This window comes from Aspergillus alliaceus, assembly GCF_009176365.1.
Source record: "Aspergillus alliaceus strain CBS 536.65 unplaced genomic scaffold BDW43scaffold_53, whole genome shotgun sequence".
Classification (NCBI taxonomy): domain Eukaryota; kingdom Fungi; phylum Ascomycota; class Eurotiomycetes; order Eurotiales; family Aspergillaceae; genus Aspergillus; species Aspergillus alliaceus.
The window spans coordinates 222,378-242,887 of NW_022474736.1; the positions used below are offsets into that span (position 1 = coordinate 222,378).

The 20,510-nt window shown below is 46.1% G+C and overlaps 5 protein-coding genes across 5 annotated transcripts; 2 read left to right on the forward strand and 3 right to left on the reverse strand.

Moving 5' to 3' along the window:
* Position 1: 1 nt before the first annotated feature.
* Positions 2-2,090, reverse strand: BDW43DRAFT_190148 (O-methyltransferase). Its single transcript, XM_032039003.1, has 4 exons — positions 1,592-2,090; positions 1,209-1,541; positions 622-1,142; positions 2-564 (listed from the first exon to the last, which is right to left on the reverse strand). Exons 1-4 carry the CDS (start codon positions 1,937-1,939, stop codon positions 402-404), a joined length of 1,365 nt encoding a protein of 454 aa, XP_031896270.1. The 5' UTR covers positions 1,940-2,090; the 3' UTR covers positions 2-401.
* A 1,623-nt stretch (positions 2,091-3,713) lies between these two features.
* On the reverse strand, positions 3,714-5,512 carry BDW43DRAFT_288338 (uncharacterized protein). The gene is made up of 5 exons (XM_032043274.1): positions 5,063-5,512; positions 4,549-5,002; positions 4,407-4,493; positions 4,153-4,347; positions 3,714-4,094 (listed from the first exon to the last, which is right to left on the reverse strand). The coding sequence occupies exons 1-5, from the start codon at positions 5,117-5,119 to the stop codon at positions 3,817-3,819; spliced, it is 1,071 nt and encodes a 356-aa protein (XP_031896271.1). The 5' UTR covers positions 5,120-5,512; the 3' UTR covers positions 3,714-3,816.
* BDW43DRAFT_288340 (cytochrome P450) lies at positions 5,497-7,618 on the forward strand. Its single transcript, XM_032043275.1, has 4 exons — positions 5,497-5,742; positions 5,789-6,562; positions 6,628-7,148; positions 7,243-7,618. The coding sequence occupies exons 1-4, from the start codon at positions 5,549-5,551 to the stop codon at positions 7,431-7,433; spliced, it is 1,680 nt and encodes a 559-aa protein (XP_031896272.1). The 5' UTR covers positions 5,497-5,548; the 3' UTR covers positions 7,434-7,618.
* A 6,590-nt stretch (positions 7,619-14,208) lies between these two features.
* Positions 14,209-15,601, forward strand: BDW43DRAFT_315015 (HNH endonuclease signature motif containing protein; the record flags this gene model as incomplete). Its single annotated transcript, XM_032047967.1, has 2 exons — positions 14,209-14,742; positions 14,798-15,601. 2 exons carry the CDS (start codon positions 14,209-14,211, stop codon positions 15,599-15,601), a joined length of 1,338 nt encoding a protein of 445 aa, XP_031896273.1.
* A 733-nt stretch (positions 15,602-16,334) lies between these two features.
* BDW43DRAFT_315016 (ankyrin repeat domain-containing protein) lies at positions 16,335-16,640 on the reverse strand (the record flags this gene model as incomplete). The annotated part of the gene is made up of 1 exon (XM_032047968.1): positions 16,335-16,640. One exon carries the CDS (start codon positions 16,638-16,640, stop codon positions 16,335-16,337), a length of 306 nt encoding a protein of 101 aa, XP_031896274.1.
* Between the last annotated feature and the right edge of the window lie 3,870 nt (positions 16,641-20,510).

The window sequence follows — 20,510 nt, forward strand, 5'->3', positions numbered from 1 at the left end:
CTCCTTTTTGCGTGTCCTAACAAAGAGGAAGGCATTATTGACTAATATCGTCTCTCATATTGAACTACTTGATCACCAATCGTCACATTTACAATTGGATCCAAAGTCCACCCAAAAATCACCACAAATCTCTCATAACATCATATCAGACATGCGTAGCAAGATCTCCCGTGTAGTTCCAGGAGACAGACAAGCGAAAAGTATAGCCCGCTTAAATACACCTGATCCAACGGTTGCACAGCCCAGGCTTAGCGTTTGGCACATATCCACTTGACATCGCAATGCATATCTCCATGGATACTATATATAAGCCCCGCCCGCCAATCTCTCTACCCTTACGGCACCCCTACCTTCAAAGCTCTACCAATCCTATACACAAGCAAATCAACCTAGCACCCACCTCAGCCCATCCACTCAGCCTCAATAATAGCCATCCTCGCCCCAGGCGGCACTGAAACGCCCAAGAACCGAAACCTGCTATCTGCCTCGGTAAACAACTCCTCCCAAGCCTGCACATCTCGTTCCCGGGCATTATTAAACGCCTTCATCGCAATATCCATAAACCTAACATCGTCAGCTCATCCCGCTCTCACCAACAGAAGATTCAATCCAAATACCTACCTCAACTCCCGTTCGGCTTTAATCCCTACCTGCCCCGGCTCGGGAATACAAACATCATTGACAACAACCTTAGCTCCCTTCCTCAATCCCGGGATAAGGCTCCGCAGAATCTTCACACAATACTTATCCGACCAATCGTGCAGGATCCAGCGTAGGAGATATAGATCCGCTTGGACGGGCTGCGGGGTAAGGAAGTCGTGCGCCATGCCCGTTACGCGGGCCCGGAGAGCTGGAGGCACGCGGGCTTCCAACCCGGCGATCGTATCCGGGAGGTCTTGCACGATACACCGGGCGTGGGGATAGCGGGAAGCGATCTCGACGCTGACCTCGCCGTTTGAGCCGCCGATATCGACGATGGTGCGAGCTGGGCTGAAATCGTAGTTGTTCATGAGGTGGGAGAGGTGGTAAGCCGGGTGGAGATGGGAGAAGCGCATTGCGGTGATGAATTGCTGATGGCGGGTGGGGTCTTTGCGGATTTCGTCGAAGGGGTGGGAGGTTGTGGCGTGGGCGAGGGAATAGCCCTACCAACATCCATTACATTGTGTACGGGTGAGATGCTGGTCCAGTCAGCGGGGCAAGTTTCTTACGGTTTCATTTGGTTCTTCGGAGCCGGGCCATTTTACTGTTGCGTCGACGGTGCGGGCGAAGGCGGGCCAGAATTCTTGCGCGATGTTGAGTAGCCAGGCTTCGATCATAGGGTTATTGATGAGGAGTTTGGATGCTGCGGTATGGGCTATAGTGCCTTTTACTGGCTCGTGGAAGACATGGCAGCTAATTGCTACGCGGAGGAACCGAGTTAGGTCTTTGATATTGAGATTTGTTGCTTCAGCGAGCTTCGCTAAGGTGATATCGCCTTCTATCGGAACGTGCGTAGCGACCTTGTGGCGGTAGATGTATTGAAGGCTGAGGAGGAACAATTGCTAGGTACGCGATTAGATGGATGTGCCCAATGGAGTCGAGGGACAAGTACCTCGCCGGACGAATTTATGAGGAGCTGGAATGGGCCTTGTAGTAAATGATTCAGCTCGTAAGTAGCTTCTAATGCAGCCTCCCTGGCCTCTGCAGCTTCTTGTGGGAGAGGCTGGCGAGGGTCCAGCCTGTCGCCATACTGGAAAGATGGCTCAGGTAGATTCTGGGACTTTACAAAGTCGAGATACGCCTTAGTCGTGGTTTGGATTCTCTCGAGCAGTTGCGTGACGCTACCTGTCGCGCCATTGTCTGACAAGCGGCGGGCCTGGATGAACAATGGTTGGCGATACGATGGGCGCAAGGCACACCGAGCAGAAAAGGCACGCAAGGAGAGGTTTCGGCTTGTCATGATCAAATGGTGGAGGGTTGATGTCTATATTGTGGTGGGCATGTATGGCATCGGTCTATTATAACATCATGTGTCGGTTATATTGTAATAAATCTCGCAGGGTAATGCCTTGTTTCGGTATTGTCCCGGTTCTGTACTAGACGTTTGACACGAATCACGAGCTGCATCAGATCAGCCCTAATTTCTTGCCAGCCTAGACAAATAATTTGCTAATAAGAATGGCCAACGTACCTTGTCAGGGATGAAACAAACAAGCCAATGATATCCTTGGAATGACCGGACCCTTCGGGACTTGGACTACCCGGGTAAGAACAAATCCAAATAATCGTGGCTCCCGGCACAGAATAATCCCGTTCTGAGAACGACGGCCAAATCAAGACATCCTGACAAAAGAAGAAAAAAGGATATTCATAATCAGAGCGGCGGTTAGTATGGCCAAGTCCGAACGCAATCCACGCGGTGAATGATGTAGAATTGCGAGGCTATCTTCCGACGGTGGTGGCCTTACAATCCATGTATGGCTACCTAAACCCCGCACGGATATAATATATCGGCTATCACTATGCATTTCTGAGAATAGGGGAAACCCCTCTTTTGAGGTTGTAGAGCCCATGCCGCCGTAGTGTACCATGTGGATCATGGGGCGGGCCATTACTGGTGTCCTTGAAGGTGCTCTCGCAGTATTGCCGAAGTGGTGATGCTAAAAATGCAACCGCTCTACATGGGCATTGCCACGAGGGTATTTGTGATTACTGTTTGCTTCGACCTTTTACTTGTGGGACCTTTGGCATAGTGCGCGAGCTAGAGACGGTGCTCTTGGACATACGTGGATTTGGCTTTCCTGAACTTGCCGTCGTAGTCTCTCCTAGCCGTGCCTACGAGCGGTAGCAATTCACCTGCCGGTGCCGTCATCCTGCTCGGACTCACATTGACCATCGAAGGCAAAGGTTGCGAAAATGAGGATAGCGGATTTCTAATCCGCACAAATCTAGCCGGTATGGACCCCACTAGCTGCATCTTCTTGGTCGGAATGTGCTCTCTACTGCTAGCCCTGCGAATGACCTTGTGGTTCGCCAGTTGCGTTTGAACATGCCCCACTACTCCATTCGATACCTATTCCTACTCTCTACTTTGCAGTTGTCCCCGGCATAAGGCTCTTATCTAGCGGGGTCAACTCCATCCCCCCGCTTGCTTCTATAAATAGTCGCGTTGATTATCGACTTGCTAATTGGAAAACGCCTCATTGCGTGAGACTGGGACTTTATATCCCTTTATCCGGACGATAATAAAAGCACTAATAGGCGCCCAGGTACCCTACATACTCACAGACAAGGGGATTAGTGTCGTGGGTACGACTTATCTAACCCAATGTCGCCCGCTCACTCCCACCGTCAAGTGTGCAGCGATAAGGTCATCACAGGCATCGGTCTAGGATCGGCCATGTAGCTTCCCTATAATAGCTATCAAAGTTACCTATCGTACGTATCCCTAGAACCGCAAATTTGTCCCACAGACGCAGATAGAGGGAGGGGAGGGGTGGCTGTGAGTCGACGACTAGAGCATAGCCAGTGGGTGTGGGAGGAGGAGAGGGTGTCGTAGGTATGGCTTTACAGGCCCTTTTCGTGGCGACGTTGGGCGGCATATTGTTTTGCATGGGGCTTACTGTCCTTAGGCATACTTATTGATGTGTTGATATGCTATGTCGTAGATAGAACCTCGTAGACTGGTATCATGTTTGTTCCTCGTGTTATAGTAGAGAAGGATAAACTCATAATTCCCTCTGCATGAGATGGTATTGTTTGCATACATACTTGTACAGGGACGGCTTCATGAGTTGAAGTAGCTCTAGGAGACAACCAAGCCCGTCTTATCTTCAACTAAAATTCATTACGGTGATGACTTTGAGCCTTAGCTGGAAAGCTAACCACATCATAATCGCTCCGAACATGCACCGAATCTAGCGGCAGTATGTTTGTGTTACTCGTCTGAGACTCGCTGTCCCCCGTAGACCGTGAACGTGTCCAGCCGTATGCCTTCTGGGCTCGGTTCAATAACGGACTGTATGGCGTCCTGTAGACGGCCTTGCCATATAGGTGCTGGTTTTGCGAAGTGACGAATAGCTGTCGGAACGAGGCGATACAGGCAATGATAATACCTTTTAGGCAAGGTTAACTAGAGGGATACCAGATTGACAACTACAGCGGGTAACGCACCAGTTCCCATCTCAATGAAGCTCCAGAAATACAACCAAGAGATATCCACGCTACTATTGAGGGAATTATTGATGACAACCCGGATGACAGCAATGACCATGATCAAGATTGTGGCGGAGAAAACGCTGAAGAGAATAAGCTTCTTACGGAGCGAGATCCGGGTGTTCCACAGGATGAGAATGGGAATGGATAGGACTAGAGTCGAGAATTTGGTTAACGCCATGCCCTCTCCAGTCGGACTTGGAAAAACCTACTCATCAGGTCGGTTACAACATCCCCAGCGCAGTTGGCCCAAAATGTGCGGTTCTCGTAATGGACATGGGCGTGAGACGAGCATTGGCCTGGGGCCCCCATTAGTAAACGCTGGCTCGGAGGCACCTGATGCCAGAGACTTACTCAGTATATACTCCAGTTCTCCAACGCTGCATTTGTAGTCGATGTCGGCAACTGATGAGATCCAGACGCCAATAGTGACGAACAAGACAACGAACCACCAAACACGGTGGCTCTTGATTTTAGAACCAAGCCGACGGAAAAACGTCAGGAATGCGAACTTGATACACCAGAGACCGGCGTAAAACAAAATAGTCAGAGGAGCAATAAAACGAATGAAGGTGCCGAATCGCGGTAAGATATCGGGAGTGTATGGCTTCATGCCAGAGCTGACAGCATATAGATCGTAAAGCACCTGCGCTTCAATTTGCCAGATGATCGCGGTTGTCAGCATAATCGCCCATGCGAGCAAAACGAAGAAATCGTCGAGGAAAAGGCGACGGAAGGAGACTAATCGGATGAGGATGCGAAAGACGACGAAGAGACCGGAGGCACCGGTAAAAGCCCATAGCATACCCTATGCGCTTAAAGGTAAGATATACTTGAAAATATTTGCTCGGTGCAGACTATCACTTACCAAAAACACATGCTTGGAGACTTTGGCCGATTCTAATGTTAACCCTATAGTAGACATGATGGGTTGAAGCTCACATAGGAGACGTTATCGAGTCAAAATACATGATCAGAGGACATATCTTCATGCTGATGTCCCCACCCATCATGAATAAAAGCCTCTTGCTCCTCCAGGATGGTATAAATTCCGCCCCCTTTATGGTTGGGGGCCGTTCTGCAGGCTGGGTGCCATCCAGGGCTGGTTTATTATGCACTGCCCCTGTTCATTCATGCTGTCATCATGCACGAAACCCCTCCTTTGATTGCACCTCCTCAACCACGACAGGAAAGGCTGTGTAAGTCTGTTTGAGGTACCCGGTTAAATTCCGTTATCTGATGCACGGGTTCGATGGAGAATGGGCTGCTGTAGTCAGTTTGCTAAATAGTGGTTGGAGTCAACGGCTGCAGCCCATGGTCAGTCACAAATGAAAGATACTTATGTTTTATAACCATGCCTGTCGTCGTTCTTTCCTGGGCCGGAGCGGTAGTGGCTGTGACGGTGCTGATCCTTCGAGTTTGGAGGAACTGGCCGCAAAGGCTCGATAATCCTACGGATGCAGTACAATCATTCCCCTACTCTGTGCCTTTCTTAAAAAGTACCATTCCATTTATGTTCGATGGACCAAGCTTTTTTCATCATGCGTCGTGAGTATGCACCTGCTTTCCAAACAGCCAGTCTGACATTGAACAGCCGCTATTGTAAGGGAAACTGGCCCCTCCGCGTAAATCTTATCAACGATGAGGTCTATCTTGTTCAAGGGGCTAAAAATATCGCATCTATCTTCACAAGTCCTAAGCTCACAGTGACTAGAGCCTATGCTATCGCGTTGAAGTCCTGCTTTGGGATGGAGCAGAAAGCTGTTGATGTTTATCTCACCGATACGTCCGGGTCCTCGTATCGGCCCATTCCCGGAAGCCAAATACCCTTGAACCAACGTGTGTGCTATCGCACGCACGAGAACCTGGTGCAGGGCCTCTTGGGACCTGGGCTTGGCCCGACGACGGAGCGCATAGAAGCAGCACTATTCGCCTCGTTGGACAGGGCTGTACCGAAATCCTCGGAGTGGGTATGTGGGACAGACTTGAGCGAGTTCTTCGAGGATCATCTTGGATCGGCCATCCTGCAATCCCTCTATGGTTCACTTTTGATCTCGAAAAACGCGGACTTCAATCGGAATCTGTGGCGGTATGATAAACAGATCATGACTATGGCCAAGCGCCTGCCGTCCTGGCTTACCCCGGAAGCGTACAGTTTGCGGGATGAACTTCTACTCTCTATTATGAGATGGCACCAAGAAGCCACATTCTTATCAGAAACAATGACAATCTCTGAGCAAGCCAGTGAAGGTGGTGCTGATCCATACTGGGGCTCAGCCATGATGCGTGAAAGGCATAAGATGTTGCTGAGCATCGAAGGGCAAGACCTCAAGTCGGTGGCATCAACGGACCTCGGGCTCATCTGGGCGTAAGTCTTACTATCCATCTCCCTACGGTGCACGTCAATCGAGGTCATGGCTTATCCCCGGTCAGAACCGTCACGAACGTAGTTCCATCCGCTATGACGCTCTGCACCCACATGTATCGTGATCGCTCTCTTGCCCAGGACATCCGCTACACTGTACAGGATTGCATCCGGCCAACAACGACCTTGAGATTCGACATCGAAAAACTTGGACACCAGCCTTTGCTGCTTTCCATGTACGCGGAGGCCTTGCGTTTCGGTGTCCAGATCCACATCCCCCGGTGCTCACCCCATCAACCCCTTTCCATGGGAGGTGCAAGCATCCTGCCCAACAAACTGATTTTAATCAATACGGCGCTTGCACACACCGACGAGTCTGCGTGGAACACGCGAAGTGGGGAGTATCCTCTGGATACATTCTGGGCCCGGCGATTCCTTATCGACCCGACCGATCCGAACACTGGGCCTTTGAAACACCGTTCTGAAGCATTTGATTCAACCAAAACAAATAATACGGAGAAGACCAAAACCTCAAACCCTAGTACATTTTCCCTGAAAGGGCTTGATGGAGTCTGGATACCTTATGGCGGTAAGGACCCTTCTAGATGCGCGGATACGTATCAACCCCTGCCCATTCTTACGGCAAGAGAAGGCAAGCCGGTCTAGGGATTAACAATATGTAGGGGGTCAACATGCATGTCCGGGTCGTCTCTTAGCCAAACGCATTATGTTGGTCGCAAGCGCCATGATGGTCACCATGTTCGATGTCGAATTGCTGGCGCCGGACACGTTGCAGTTTGGATCTCCGCGGTTCGGATTTGGCGTACGCAAGCCCTCGGAACAGGTGCCTTTTCGCATTAGGCGCAGGCATTAGGCACAGATAGGAATTGTGAGCGAAATACTGGGGTTCTTCGCTTTTCTGGTACTTTCGTCTTACGCCCGATCGTTCAACGAGGAAAGGTACATATGTATTAGACGAATCACTACGTACTTAGGTGGCGGCATAGTATAAAGGGCATACGCAGAATATTCTCTCAAAGGTAGCCGCATAGGTCTAAAGAAGAAGGTTCTCATCAATTAGAATCAAGTAATACAGGTAATACATTTCTTCAGTTCCGTTATAAGGGTTCAGGGCAACTTCTATATCAACTGTGACTTGTTGATGTCCTATTAAAGCCATCCCACCGGTCCTTGTAGGGAATAGAAAATACCCAGAACACTGACATGTACTGCTTCAGATCTGGATATGGATATTTAGGTTAGCCAACGCTACCCAGCTTATTTTCCTTTACCTTATCCCGCTCTACCTCACAGAGAAGGAACTATTGGCCCTACGAACCATAAGTCATTGCCCTAGGACCCTAGACATTTCCTGCCATTCAGCGACTAAAAGCTAGCCAGGCAGCAACCCTACCATACTATAAGGATGCCAAGCATCTTTTCCTCATCTAACGTTACTCTGGCGGTAGTAAGTCAAGATCATTTGCATTCGGACTCCAAGTCCCCACAGCGGAATATGGAACAGGCCGATAAGGTCACCATTGACGACCGCAACGAAGGATGGGAGCGTATATATACATACAGGAAGTGGCTACTAGAGAAAATGTTTGATGAGGGGATGTGATTCTTCCTGTTGGTGACAGGGAGCCATGTTACCGCGGCGCAATGGCTCCGTAAGTGAATCAAAAAATTGAATCCGCGACATCATCGACATCACTCTCAGTGTTGCTTTAATACCTATCTCGTCTACCGCTGACTTTTATCCCAAAGTTGACTGCTTGCTGCTGTGTAGTTCCTCTGGCGAGCATTTTTACTAGCTACTTGGTGTGACTTCGGCGTCTTGCTCTGTATAAAATATTCTGGGTATTTTGTTAGCTAGTTTAGGTGATCCTTTAGCACTTATAGTGGCCGATAACACTCGAGTTTCTGCTTCAGGCTGTCTTATCAGCAGTAAGCATAACCAGTTGTCTATTGGTTTAATTTATTTAACGCTATGCGTGTCTTTCTATAGATGCCGAAAACCTCACTAACGATACCAGCAAGTATCTTGATCTGGCCTGTGGGGAATTTTAAGCCGTAAAGAATGCCCTATATCTTAAGGGTCCACTCTAGGGCGATCCTAGCGCCGTCTCTCTCCTTCCGAGAAGTACTCGGCCCTCAGTACTAGCTACGATAATCTCAATAGTCTCGTCTACTCTCTTAAAGATGCTTCCAAGAACGTCAAGGTCGCGATAAATCTTACAAGAAACAGTTGAGCGTTATGCTGGGCTTTCGGGGGAGATAGCCGAGACGGGAACCCCTAGGGCTACTTACCTCCTCGATAAACGGCGGGTAGTTTTCGTCTTATTTCTCAAAATACCGCCCTCCGGGATCTCATTGATTTCTTGTCTTTAGTTAGTTAATAGGAATAATTGTTCTCCCCCTTTCTACTGCCTGTGTAGTAGCTAACAAGTCTCATTGCTGTTTTTAATAATTCCTGATTTGTCCGTATTCTGCTTGCTCCAAACCAAACTAGGACCATAACTACACGATCCCCAACTTGACCATCAGCAGCGTCCTACTAAGGCTAAAAATTATTTCTCAGTTTGCTTGTCGTTCTCACAGATTGTTCATTATCCGAATAGCCGAGTCTCCTTTTATATATGTTGGTTTACAACTCTCCCTGAGCCTTTCTTTTTATAGACCTTCCTTTTCGGCGAAGCGCTTGGGGTCGGGAATTACTCTAATATAGAGTGAATCCGATCTTGCATGTCGCCAGTTTACATTAATTAGATGTCTGGTACACAAACTATCTTTGCTAGGGAAGGTAATATCAGTCAATATCTCCAGTAACTGAACTTTTGCATTAATCACCACAAATTATTGGTTGTGGTGTAGTAATAGTAAGACGCTGTCAAGTCCCCATTTTCGAAGCTGGGACTATTATCTAATATAACTCGCTAGTTATTCACATGTCCCAAGACATCCGAAAGCTTCAGGAATCAAAGAATACAGCCAAGTGAGGTCCACTTTATAATTTTTAGCTAAGGTAGCAGTATTATCTTAAACTGGGCCTTAAGAATATTTTAATAGTATTTTTTAATAACTGTTTTCTAATATTGCCTTCCAGGGTAGTGTTTAACAGAGCTGTGATATCTATATATGTGGCTCCAGATCTACTAGGTCTTGTAGCCTTAGGTGCGGCTCTGCTATATAGTCTGTGTATAGAAGACTCTGCCTGCTAATCTTAAAGATCTTGAGGGCCTTAGGACCCCTGAAATAGTATTATTTAGAATTACGCTGCTGGAAGGGCTGTTAAGGAAGTTACTTGAGCTTGTTAAAGCTGTTGAGCCGTCTTCTCTAGGGCCTTAATTCAGGCCTTATATTATTGTTCCCGGGTGTGTTGCTGATCTGTCTAGGCCTGTATTGACTCTAGCTCTATTTGATATTTAAACTCCTAGGTTCTAACAATCCTACTAGAGCTTGGTATTGCTTTTGTAGGTTTTGTCCAGGATTCAGGTACAGGCCTAGGTATATCTGGTTTCTTTCCTCCCGTTTTCAGATGCTTTGGGCGGTTCGTGTGCTCCGGTTACTTCTGGACTTGTTAGGCCCGCGGGTCGGGCCGGGATTTTGATGTTGTTCAGGGTTTGGGCCGGGTTAGGATAATATACAAACCACCCACGGGTCAATATATATATATATATATATATATACTCTTATGGGTTTCGAGAGTACGTCTGACTCAGCAGCTAGAACCGTGGCGACTACCCTATGGATTCGCCACTGTATTAGAATCTAGAAGCAAGTAGCATGCTCTTGAAAGGAATACATCTAGCTAAATTCTGTCTGTCTCACAAGGCATTCTCTTGTAAAGATACTTGAAAATATAGGAAGTCAGAAAACAAAAATTATTGACATCGATTATTTTCGGAATCCAAAAAAGGAAATCCGACCTGACTGGTGTGCTAAGACAAGTATGTTGGATTTAGTCGCCGAACAAGAATACCTAGCTTCGGGAGGGAGCCATAAGACTTGTTTTCCGTTTATAGCTATCCATTCACTCTGTAGAGATATCTGTAGGTCCATATTAGGCGCACTGGGGGTAGGATTGTCACAGCTGGATTGAATCTTGAAAGATCCTAGGTTAGTGCTAAGATAGGAGCTATCTTGCGAAAATTCGAGCTGCGTGACACAGTGCTCAGTGCTTAGGATTTCCAGAATGCCTGTGGCTGGGTCCCAGAGCCGTACTGTGTTATCACCTGAGCTAGACGCCAGCAGCCGGTTATCGCGTGAGAAGGCCACGGACCGAACTGAGCCTGTATGGCCCTCGAGGGTCTGTAATTCTGCACTCCAGTTCTCATGAACTTGTGGAAACTGGCAGATCCAACTAGGAAGCTCTGACTGGAACTTTTCACGGATTATTGCCCTTCGAGGTGCAAATACCAGCCCTGCACAATAAATCTGAAGTGGTGCTTCGTCTGCTATCTGACGATTTTTCAGAACAAACCGCTTTGCGTCATATAGAAAGTCAGCTAGCGAAAGTGACTTTATCTATCCGTTAGTACTTAATCTTCTGATTTGTATTTAACACTACTAACCTTTCCCAATGATTGCAGAGCTGTGATATCGTGAATTGTTTCCGAAACCCATCCAAAAAGGCACATTACTTCCAACCAATGCAAGAAATGCGACTTCAAAAAGCCTTCTATCAGTGTCCAGTCTATAGTTCACAGTTCACCATTCTCTAGATGGTGTATCCAATATCGACATGCGTATCGAAGCTCAGGCGAAGCATTTCTTTCAAGTATTGCCCTGTCTATTTCATTTCTTTTCACACCTGGGTGTGAAAGACAGCATATATTTCTCTGCAGTTCTCAATCCATGCACCAAAGACAATCTTCGGCAAGCTGTGTGTGGCCTGCCGGTTCATTAATCCAGAACTTATCAGATGATAAACGGTCAACCAGAAACTCGCGAAATGAGAGGTGAAGAAGCTGGATGGGGTATCACTGTCTCTTGGTACTGACACCACAGATTGGAGAGAACTCAGTCGGCGTTGGACTTTAGCCTCATTAGAACAAATGAGCTTAGCCAGGGAGGCAGATGACAGTGGGCTGAAGAGAAGAACAACAGCACCCATAATTCGGCAAAAGTCATCCATCCAGTGCCTTAGCTCTGTCGGTTTTTTCTGCAAAATGATATGCTCTAAAACTGGAAAATAAATAGAAGTCAAATTTGAGTATTCGCTATCAATCTTCTCTATCCCATCTCTCGAGTGTGAGGATAATAAGGCCTGGAGTCGGTCTTCTGGTACTTCTCCATCACAGTTAATGAACCTATATATTGTTGCCGCATAAATAAATAGAGGAACAGCCATATTGAATAATATACCTGCATAGGAGTCGGGCTTGTTTCATAAGATCACTTTATTGATACTATGATCGACATAAAACGCGTCGCTGGCCCATGGCCCGCCGACGAGGACGGAAGCCTCCAATAAAACCAGGCCGAAGGGACAGACACAGCTGGATAAGTGGCTTGTCTCTTGCAATAACCATAACTGTCCAGATGTTGAAGAGCGGCTTGAACTGTTAGTGGAATACGAAATCAGCTGTTACGGATCGTTAGTATACATATGGCGGCTGGGCATGTTTGACCATAGGAGTCAAACAAAGTGGTCTTTTTGGCCCAGTTGGTAAACCGACGCAGCCCAGCGCGCGATCCTAACATAAGCAGGGGGCCGTTGTGCGGGAGAAACAAGGAGCTGAGACAAGCTCTGTCCTCCACGCGCGGAAATTGATCAGTCATGGAATTGACAAGAGCAAGGATGAGCAGAATGAAGCCATCAAATAGGTAATTCGAGAACTGCTTCCCTATAGTCCGCGAGAGGGCCAATTACAAGCTCCGAGACATTTAGTCTACCTCCGAAAGGACCTGTTCCTGATTGCGAAGACGTCATTATGGAAAGAGTATGATACTGCAAACAGTCTCACTTCTGCTTGCGAAATCTATCACTCTTGTAGAGTTCTAGAAACCGGGATCGGAATCCAAGCTTCGTGTCCTCATGACCACTGAAGCCCTTGCACTCGATGTTGATCTCCCAGACATTGAAACAGTTGTGATCTACGGACTCCCTAAGAATCTGCAGCCAGTAACAGTGTGGCAGCGTGGTGGTCGGGCATGTCGTTCTGGGCAAAGGGCCGCATTGTGATTCTGGCAGATATGTGGGTTTTTGGAGGTCGACACCCTCCCAACAGGCGCAAGTATGGCTCAGCAGAAAATAGACAGGAAGAAGAGAGCCATTTAGCAGATTCTGAGGAGGAAATAGAAGAAGCTGACGCAGACAGTCTGAGAAGGGGCAGATGTCTCTCCAGCGAAGACCGACGGTGCAAATTACCAGAGATTTGATACAACCTATTCAACATTATAGTATTTGAGGCTTTGCCCAATATCACTTAGTGGCTTGGCCGGATCACCAACTCTTCTGCCCCTAAAGGCTTTACCTATTAGTAGTTGAGAGAGGAAAAAAAGCGCTCAAGATAGTTGATACAGTTGTCCATAGAATTGAGTATCTATCCGAATGGCATCCGGTCCTCAGTAGGCTACGTACGTGTAGCTGATACAGCATCATCCTGCCCATCTTTCCCCTGAGATCACAACACTTACCAACCCGTTCTCCTGGCTTCAATCCCCTAACGAAATTAGGGGGCCTGGCTGGACTTTGGCGACGTGGATTCGACGTCAAATGTCGCCTCTGCTTCCGGTACTTTGAGGGGACCGCGAACGGCACACGCGTTTTTGAGACCTGTAGCGCGTTTTTTATGTTTTCAGAGGTGACATGATGCAATACTTGGTGACCTAGCCTCCTATACTGAGTCTCATACAACTCATACATAGACAGGTTGAATTGATAGGTGTGGGAAATTTGTTCCAGGAATTGTATATGGAAAGGGGGTCCCCTGCTCAACCACAGGCTGATGAAGCTGCCGATTAGGTCTAGCGAAAAGGCTGGCAGAATTTTGCCTCATCATTGGCCAGTGATCTGAGGCCATTGGGGTAAGGAAGGGGACTTCCATATGCTCCGACAACTCAGTCACCCGCAGCGAGCCTAGCTACTCTACCCTCAGTCGCCTACTATTCTCGCATTTTGCCCAGTGCGCTGCGGTTTCATAAGGGCGCCTAAAATGGCTCCCACTCGAGGTTCCCAGCATAAGTGCCAAAGCTAATCGCTGATCCCCGCAGCAATTCTACCCTTGGACCTTGGCCATCAGGGCAAGTATGAAGAGGCTGAATTCATATACCGACGAGCCTTGAAAGGATTAGCGAAGGTGCTTGGGCCCGAGCATCTGCGCACACTCACCAGTGCTAACTAGGTAGCAAGCAGGAGATGTCTTCCTTTCTTAAATCCAAGGAAAGTGCAATTAAGCACAGCTAATTCTCCGTCATCTACTCATCGTTGTTGTCATCCATCACGCCCTGTTGACATCACCTAGGAACCCGCGCCGCTGCTGCCTGACATGACTTAGTTCCTGCTTCCCCGTCCCTACTTCATCACTCTCCTCTATTTTATATCTTCAAATCTGAATGATCCGAGAGTGGAGCCCTAAGCATAGCTTTTCGCGCCTCTCATCTCCCATTTGTTATCGTTACAAAGAATCTCAGAAGCCACCATGAGTACCACCGAGGTCCCTTTGAACATGGCTTTGCGTGAAGCCAAACAGCGCGTGGACACCGCCATGATGAACAAGCTTCTCATTGAGGAGCTCGAAGATGCCTCCAAAGTAGGTTTGATCAAGGAGCTGAGCAGAACTCTGAACATGGATCTTGACTCCGGCGTCCGGGCTTGTCTGTGGTTCGCGGATGTTGAACGACTTAAAGCGCTCGTGCAAAAAGCCCGAGAAGATGAAGACAGTGAGGCACTAATCCTCCTGAGAGGTGACCTTGTTACTGCCATGCTCCAAACGTGTAAGCTTCTACCGAGATACCCGACGCCTACTCCAGATGTAGTTGCATTGACTAACCCATCTGTGATCGAAGGGGTTCCCCGAAAGCCGCAACGAAAGAGGAAACGACAAGAAAGCGTATCCGAGCCATCAGAGGCTAGCACAAGCGATGGCCAGAACCAGACCTTGCTTCAAACTGCAGCAGCCAGTGGCCCTGACACGTTACTTGGGCCGCCCCGTCTAGGAAAAGCGAAAAAGCTTGTAAGTGTCCAAACCCCACTCAAGGAGCTCGACCCTCTAACACAAAACATCGCAGTGTCGTGAGAGGGATCAGAACACCTGCGTGGTCACTGCTAATGGCATTACTGCTGAAGTGGCTCACATCTACACTCACTGTCTCAACCCGCTGGATAGTCAGAATCAAGACAGGAATCGGATTTTCTGGTCTGTACTCAAGCTTTTCTGGTCAAAGGCGATGGTGGAGAGCTGGAAGTCAGCTGTTCTGGGTCCCATGGGCACCGAGGCTTGTCAAAACATGTTATGTCTGTCGCCAACTGTACACAGACGTTGGCAAAAGGCCCACTTCGCTTTGAAGCCTGTGGACAAATCGGATAATGGAAAGGAGATGACAGTCCAATTTTTCTATCTTCTGCGTGGAAAGTATGCTCAGCAAACAAAGCTTGAAACTCGACCTGATGAAACATGTCATCTGACACCTGGAATTATGTACAACGAGAAAGCTGGGGCTGCTATCTACTCTGGCCAAAAGCTGGTTATCAAGACAGCTGACCCCCAAAGGCACCCACTTCCATCCTTTGACCTATTACAAATGCAGTGGATCTTGACGAGGATTGTGGCGATGAGTGGTGCTGCCGATGACATCGAGCCCTCTGATAGGTTTTCTGGCGGTAATATGGATTGGTTTCTAGGCATGTGCGACGAGGAAAAAGAGGAGGAGGAAGAGGAGGAAGAGGAGGAGAACAGTGAGGATGAAGAGGACGAGGAAAAGATCGAGGAGGAAGTTGAAAAAGGCAAAGAGACGGACGGGGAAAAGCAGGGGGTGAGATCCTCAATTGTCCCAAGGGTTGGAGAGAATCAACCGGTCCACTCAATACCCTAGGCTCCCAGGTCCAAAGGCAAGGAGTGTCAGATCAGCTACCCTTCCCTCCCCTTCATGTCTCTCTTCACAAACATTTGCTAGTATCATGATGCAATTTTTGATTGCACAATTGACTTGCATTATCGCCTATTGCTGCCTGGGGTTTCTCAACAGCGTACCACTTAGGTAGTTTAGTTTACACTGAGGTTACTAGCTTAAAGAATGAATGATTATCCTTTGCTTCATCAGTGCTCGTGACACAAAGTAAATAATAGCTATTATCAATTCTCTTTTCTATCCTTGAGCTCTTATAAGTCACCGCCTCAATATAAAGCTCACCGGCTTGACAAGGTTGAAGTTCGACTCTCCCGCTTCAAGAAGCCACCCACTGAGCCCGGATAAATATTCTGTGTAGATCTTAATCTCGTGCTTGGTATTACGAGTCGATGGATGACTCCCCATGAAATCTTCGACATCAGAATAATAGTACCCGCAGATGTACAGCAAGATAAAGAGAGATTTTGCCAAAAAGATCCGCCTTGTAAAGTACAGAATCAGCACTTATAATACCGCTGGACCCGTTTTATACAGCAGTATGTGTAAATATGTGGCTATTTAGGGAGAGCAAAGGATCAGTGCCGGCATTCAGCAGTAGCTACATCACCTCTATGAACCTGTCAGATAATGCCACCAGGAGCACAGTGCCATATTGATCTCCCACAGCATCAACGTCTGCACCGGCATCTAGCAGCTGCTACACCACCTCTGTGGACCCTTTAAATAAAGCTGCCTGGAGTGCAGTACCATATTGACCTTCTACTATATTGACATCTACACCGGCATCTAGCAACTGCTGCATCACCTCTGTAGACACGCTAAACGAAGCTGCCTGGAGCGCAGTGCTAAAATATCCCCCCACAGCATTAATGTCTGCACCGGCAACTAGTAGCTGTTGCACCATCTCTGTAGACCCTTGAAGTGAAGCTGCCTGGAGTACAGTGCCATAGTCTCCCCCCACCGTATTGACGTCTGCACCGGCATCTGGCAGCTGCTGCACCATCTCTGTAAATCTTGCAAATGAAGCCACCTGGAGTGCAGTTTATAGTCTCCTCCCACAGCATCGACGGCTGCGCCGGCATCAAGTAAGATCCTTACCATCTCTTTTAATCTATATGTACATGCTTGGAGTAATGCATTTCCAGACTGTCCAGCTTGTTCATTAATATCGAAGCCTTCGTTAAGGAAGAATTCCACAACTGCTTTGTGACCACTATCCGCAGCATGTATAAAAGGAGCTATCTGCCTCTTATTCTTCTTTTATATATCGACCCCTTGGTTGACTAGCATTTTAGCAACGTCTGTATTTCCAGATTTTACTGCATAATACAGCACAATGTTGCCGTTACTATCTGTTTGGCAAACTGATACTTCTTGGGACAACAAATGGCATATAATGTCAGTCAACTTGCTCCCAGAAGCTTAATATAACAGCGTGATAGAGAGGTCCCGGCAATAATTGGAGTATTGATGAAAATAATGATAGCATGCAATCCACTTCGATATAACCCGCTGCAGTAGAAGTATTTTGTCTTCAAGGTGTCTAGTGCGATATTCCCCAGCCTTCGTTGCACACAAAAAGATATGAGTCATGGGGTACTCTAGAAGAGGAAAATTGTCTTAAATTCTTTTCTCCATCTTTGATATTTCGGAGATATCCCATTTCTCAGTGATATCCCATTTTTCAGAGTCAAGGTCTTCTGTTAGGATATGATATAAACATGAGTAGTAGATCATGCTCTGACAGTTTTGTATCAGATTTTTTTTCCGACTCGGTTGTGTAGGACCAAGTTTTCTAGGTCAGAGTCAGTCGCTTAAAGACACTCAACTGTGGAATTAACTTCTGTTACCCGGATAAATCAAATTGACTATGGATTTCTCTCTCCTCTAACCGATAAAATCTGTAGAAAGAAAAACCAAACATTTCTTAAAAGTATCTCTTTATCTAGTCAATCCAAGCCAACAAAGCTTTCTGAGAAGACAGACTCTATCGTAAACTTGGCTCTTAAGACTGCTCGCACTATCTACCGACTTAATAACTATAAGGAAGGGGCTCCCACGGCTGTATATATATATATATATTTCAGTCACTCCAGGAAGACCAACGGGGGGGCACTTGCAGCACACGCTACAAACCATTGGCCAGATAGTTCAATGTAGATGCAGGTACTTAAGATGGGAATATCCCAACAAAGTCGAGATACTGTTTTGAGCATGCTTGAGTATATAGAAGCTTGGCAATAGTATAATGGTCAGGTGAAACTTGCCCAGAAAATAATCCGGACAAAGAATAATAAACTTATTAAGTACCAAGAAACAGTAATCCATGTCTTTAATAAGATACAGGACAATATTGCGCAACAAGGAAGATAGATTAATAGAGTCAGTATAGTAATATTATAAGGAGATAAATATAGCTCCCTAGTAAAAAGTGACTCTACTAGCATATTAGCGTGAGAGTAACATTCCTAAAGAAAGTATATTACTATATAGCTTAGTAGAGACCAGAAGCTAAGTACAAAGCTTATAAAAGGTCTTGGACTTGGGATTTTATTTAATCCAAATATCTGGTAAAAGCTAAGAAAACTTTCAAGTCTTCTCCTCTACTAATAAGTGATAGAAAATATATTAAAATAAGTATAAAATAGCTTGATGCTCCAATGAGAGATATTCAGGCCGATACTGAATATATAAAGCTACTTCAAATTCTGAGCTTACAGCTGGAATAACTGGTCAACAATAGAGCACCCAATATTCACTTATTTTTAAGAGCTTGAAAAAGGCGGAGCTGATATCTAATGACAAGCTCTATAAATTGTAAATACCTTTGCCTTGGATAAGATAAGTTACCAGTCTACAAAAGTTAGAATAGAGATTAACATGGCCATGTTATTAAAGGATCCTCTGCCTGACTAATGATGTCAATGAGAAGGTGTTTGATCAGACAATGTTCAGTTGTGACAATATGATTGCTGTCAATAAATGTATAGAGCTACCATGCGATATTTTTAAATAACTTCGCCCGGGTAAATGATTAGATATATGGACTATTGAGGCTCTTATACAGCTCTTAGATAGACCAGAGTTCATTAAACATGGCCTAAGTATCTCATTGGATAAGAGGAGCAGTGCTAATCATTTTGGACCGATCAAATAATCCCTAAGTAGATGGGCTACAAAGATAGCTAATTACTAACAAGAAGCCAAGAAGGCTTTTAGGAAAAAAGTTCTATTAGTTTTTTTCTGTCTAGTTAATTATAAATACAATTATTTTACACTACTTGAGATTAACAAATAAGACCAGGTAATATAACATTATAATTTAATAGCTGACTCCGATACTATCACCAACACGGCCAAGAAGACACAGATATTACAGATAGTTAATAAGTAGTTTAGATATTTAAAATACCCTTATCAGGAATTTGCAAGCCTTCGCCCCCAATATCTCAATCACTGCAGTAATACTGATGAATTAAAGTCTACTCCATAGCAGAAGAATGGCTGGAGTTGCGGAATCAGGATAGTCTGGAATTTCTAACACTTATTAAATAATCTTCTAATTGGAACACGGGATACCTTACTGAACATAGATTGAATAATACTAGAAATAGTATAGGAATTAGTAGCTTATATTGAGAGTGGCACAATGACAAAATATGCTTGTCTAAGATAATCAGATTAAAAGAGGCGGCCAGTGATCTTGAACTATATTAAACAAATCAGAAAAACAGTTAAATAAAAACCAAACTATTATAGAGAATATAATATAGTAAGTTATCCAGATATAAACTATAAGAATAACTAAATAAGTAAATAAGAAGATATCAAACTGTCCGTGTTATTGAAAGCTAGTATACAAAGTGAAGCTATCTGTCAATGAATAGAGTTGCTCACAGACTAGAACTGAAGTATTTGACTTAGCTTTTTAGGCCCCTGCTGGCAAGCATCCTTCCATAATTGCATCCATGCACTAAGAATATGAAAGGAGGGTTACTGCTGGGGCCTTTCGAAGCACAACAGCTTTCTCGGCTGACCCGTAAGGTAGATATCCAGAGGTATCGATACAAATACAAGGAGCGGGGAAGAAAAACCAACAGAAACTGAGAAAATAAGCTGTGTTTATTGGACGCAGAAAGAAGTCAATAATCTAACATGCAGTAGCTTTGCAGAGTAACCGTGGTGGTGGGATCATCAAGCCAATCAGAAGCAGCTTTCTATGCCGTCGAGCTCTCTTGGTCTTGGATACGCAGAGAAGTTGGCACTTTCGCTTTTAGTGCTTATTCTCTCTGGCACTGATACACGGTAAGTTCCCCCAAAAATATTACTGCGTACTAGCCGTCCAGCGGCGAGAGCAAGGGTGACTGTTCATATTTATACCTCCTAGGTTGTCGCCAGGACTGATCAAATTGTGGGTCTTCCATGTACCTAAACTAAATGGTCAAAACACTAATACAAGTAGATAAAGACACAGATTTTCACTGCCTTGGTCTGCTCAGCTTAAGGGCATGCCTTGGGGAAGTGAAGACCCACAATTTGATTGATCTTGCGACAGCCTAGGGGATAGGAAATTATTGACCCCTCCTCAACGGCACCAGAACCCACGGTCGAGCGCGTACTAACCAGGTTCTGGGATTGTGCGGTATTTTATTTGGGAAGATAAGGATTCCTGTTATTATTGTGTCAGCCTATTTGTTCTTCTTCCCAATGGAGAGCAAGCTCGTAGCGCTTACGCCACGTTAAATCATTATTGAGATAACCCTGAGCCCGTAGATAATAGTAGAGCCATGTAGGGGTTCAAAAGTTTTAGTACCCAGTCTTGGCACCCTGTGCATTCACATATATATACTTGAGTGCTATTTATTCCCACATT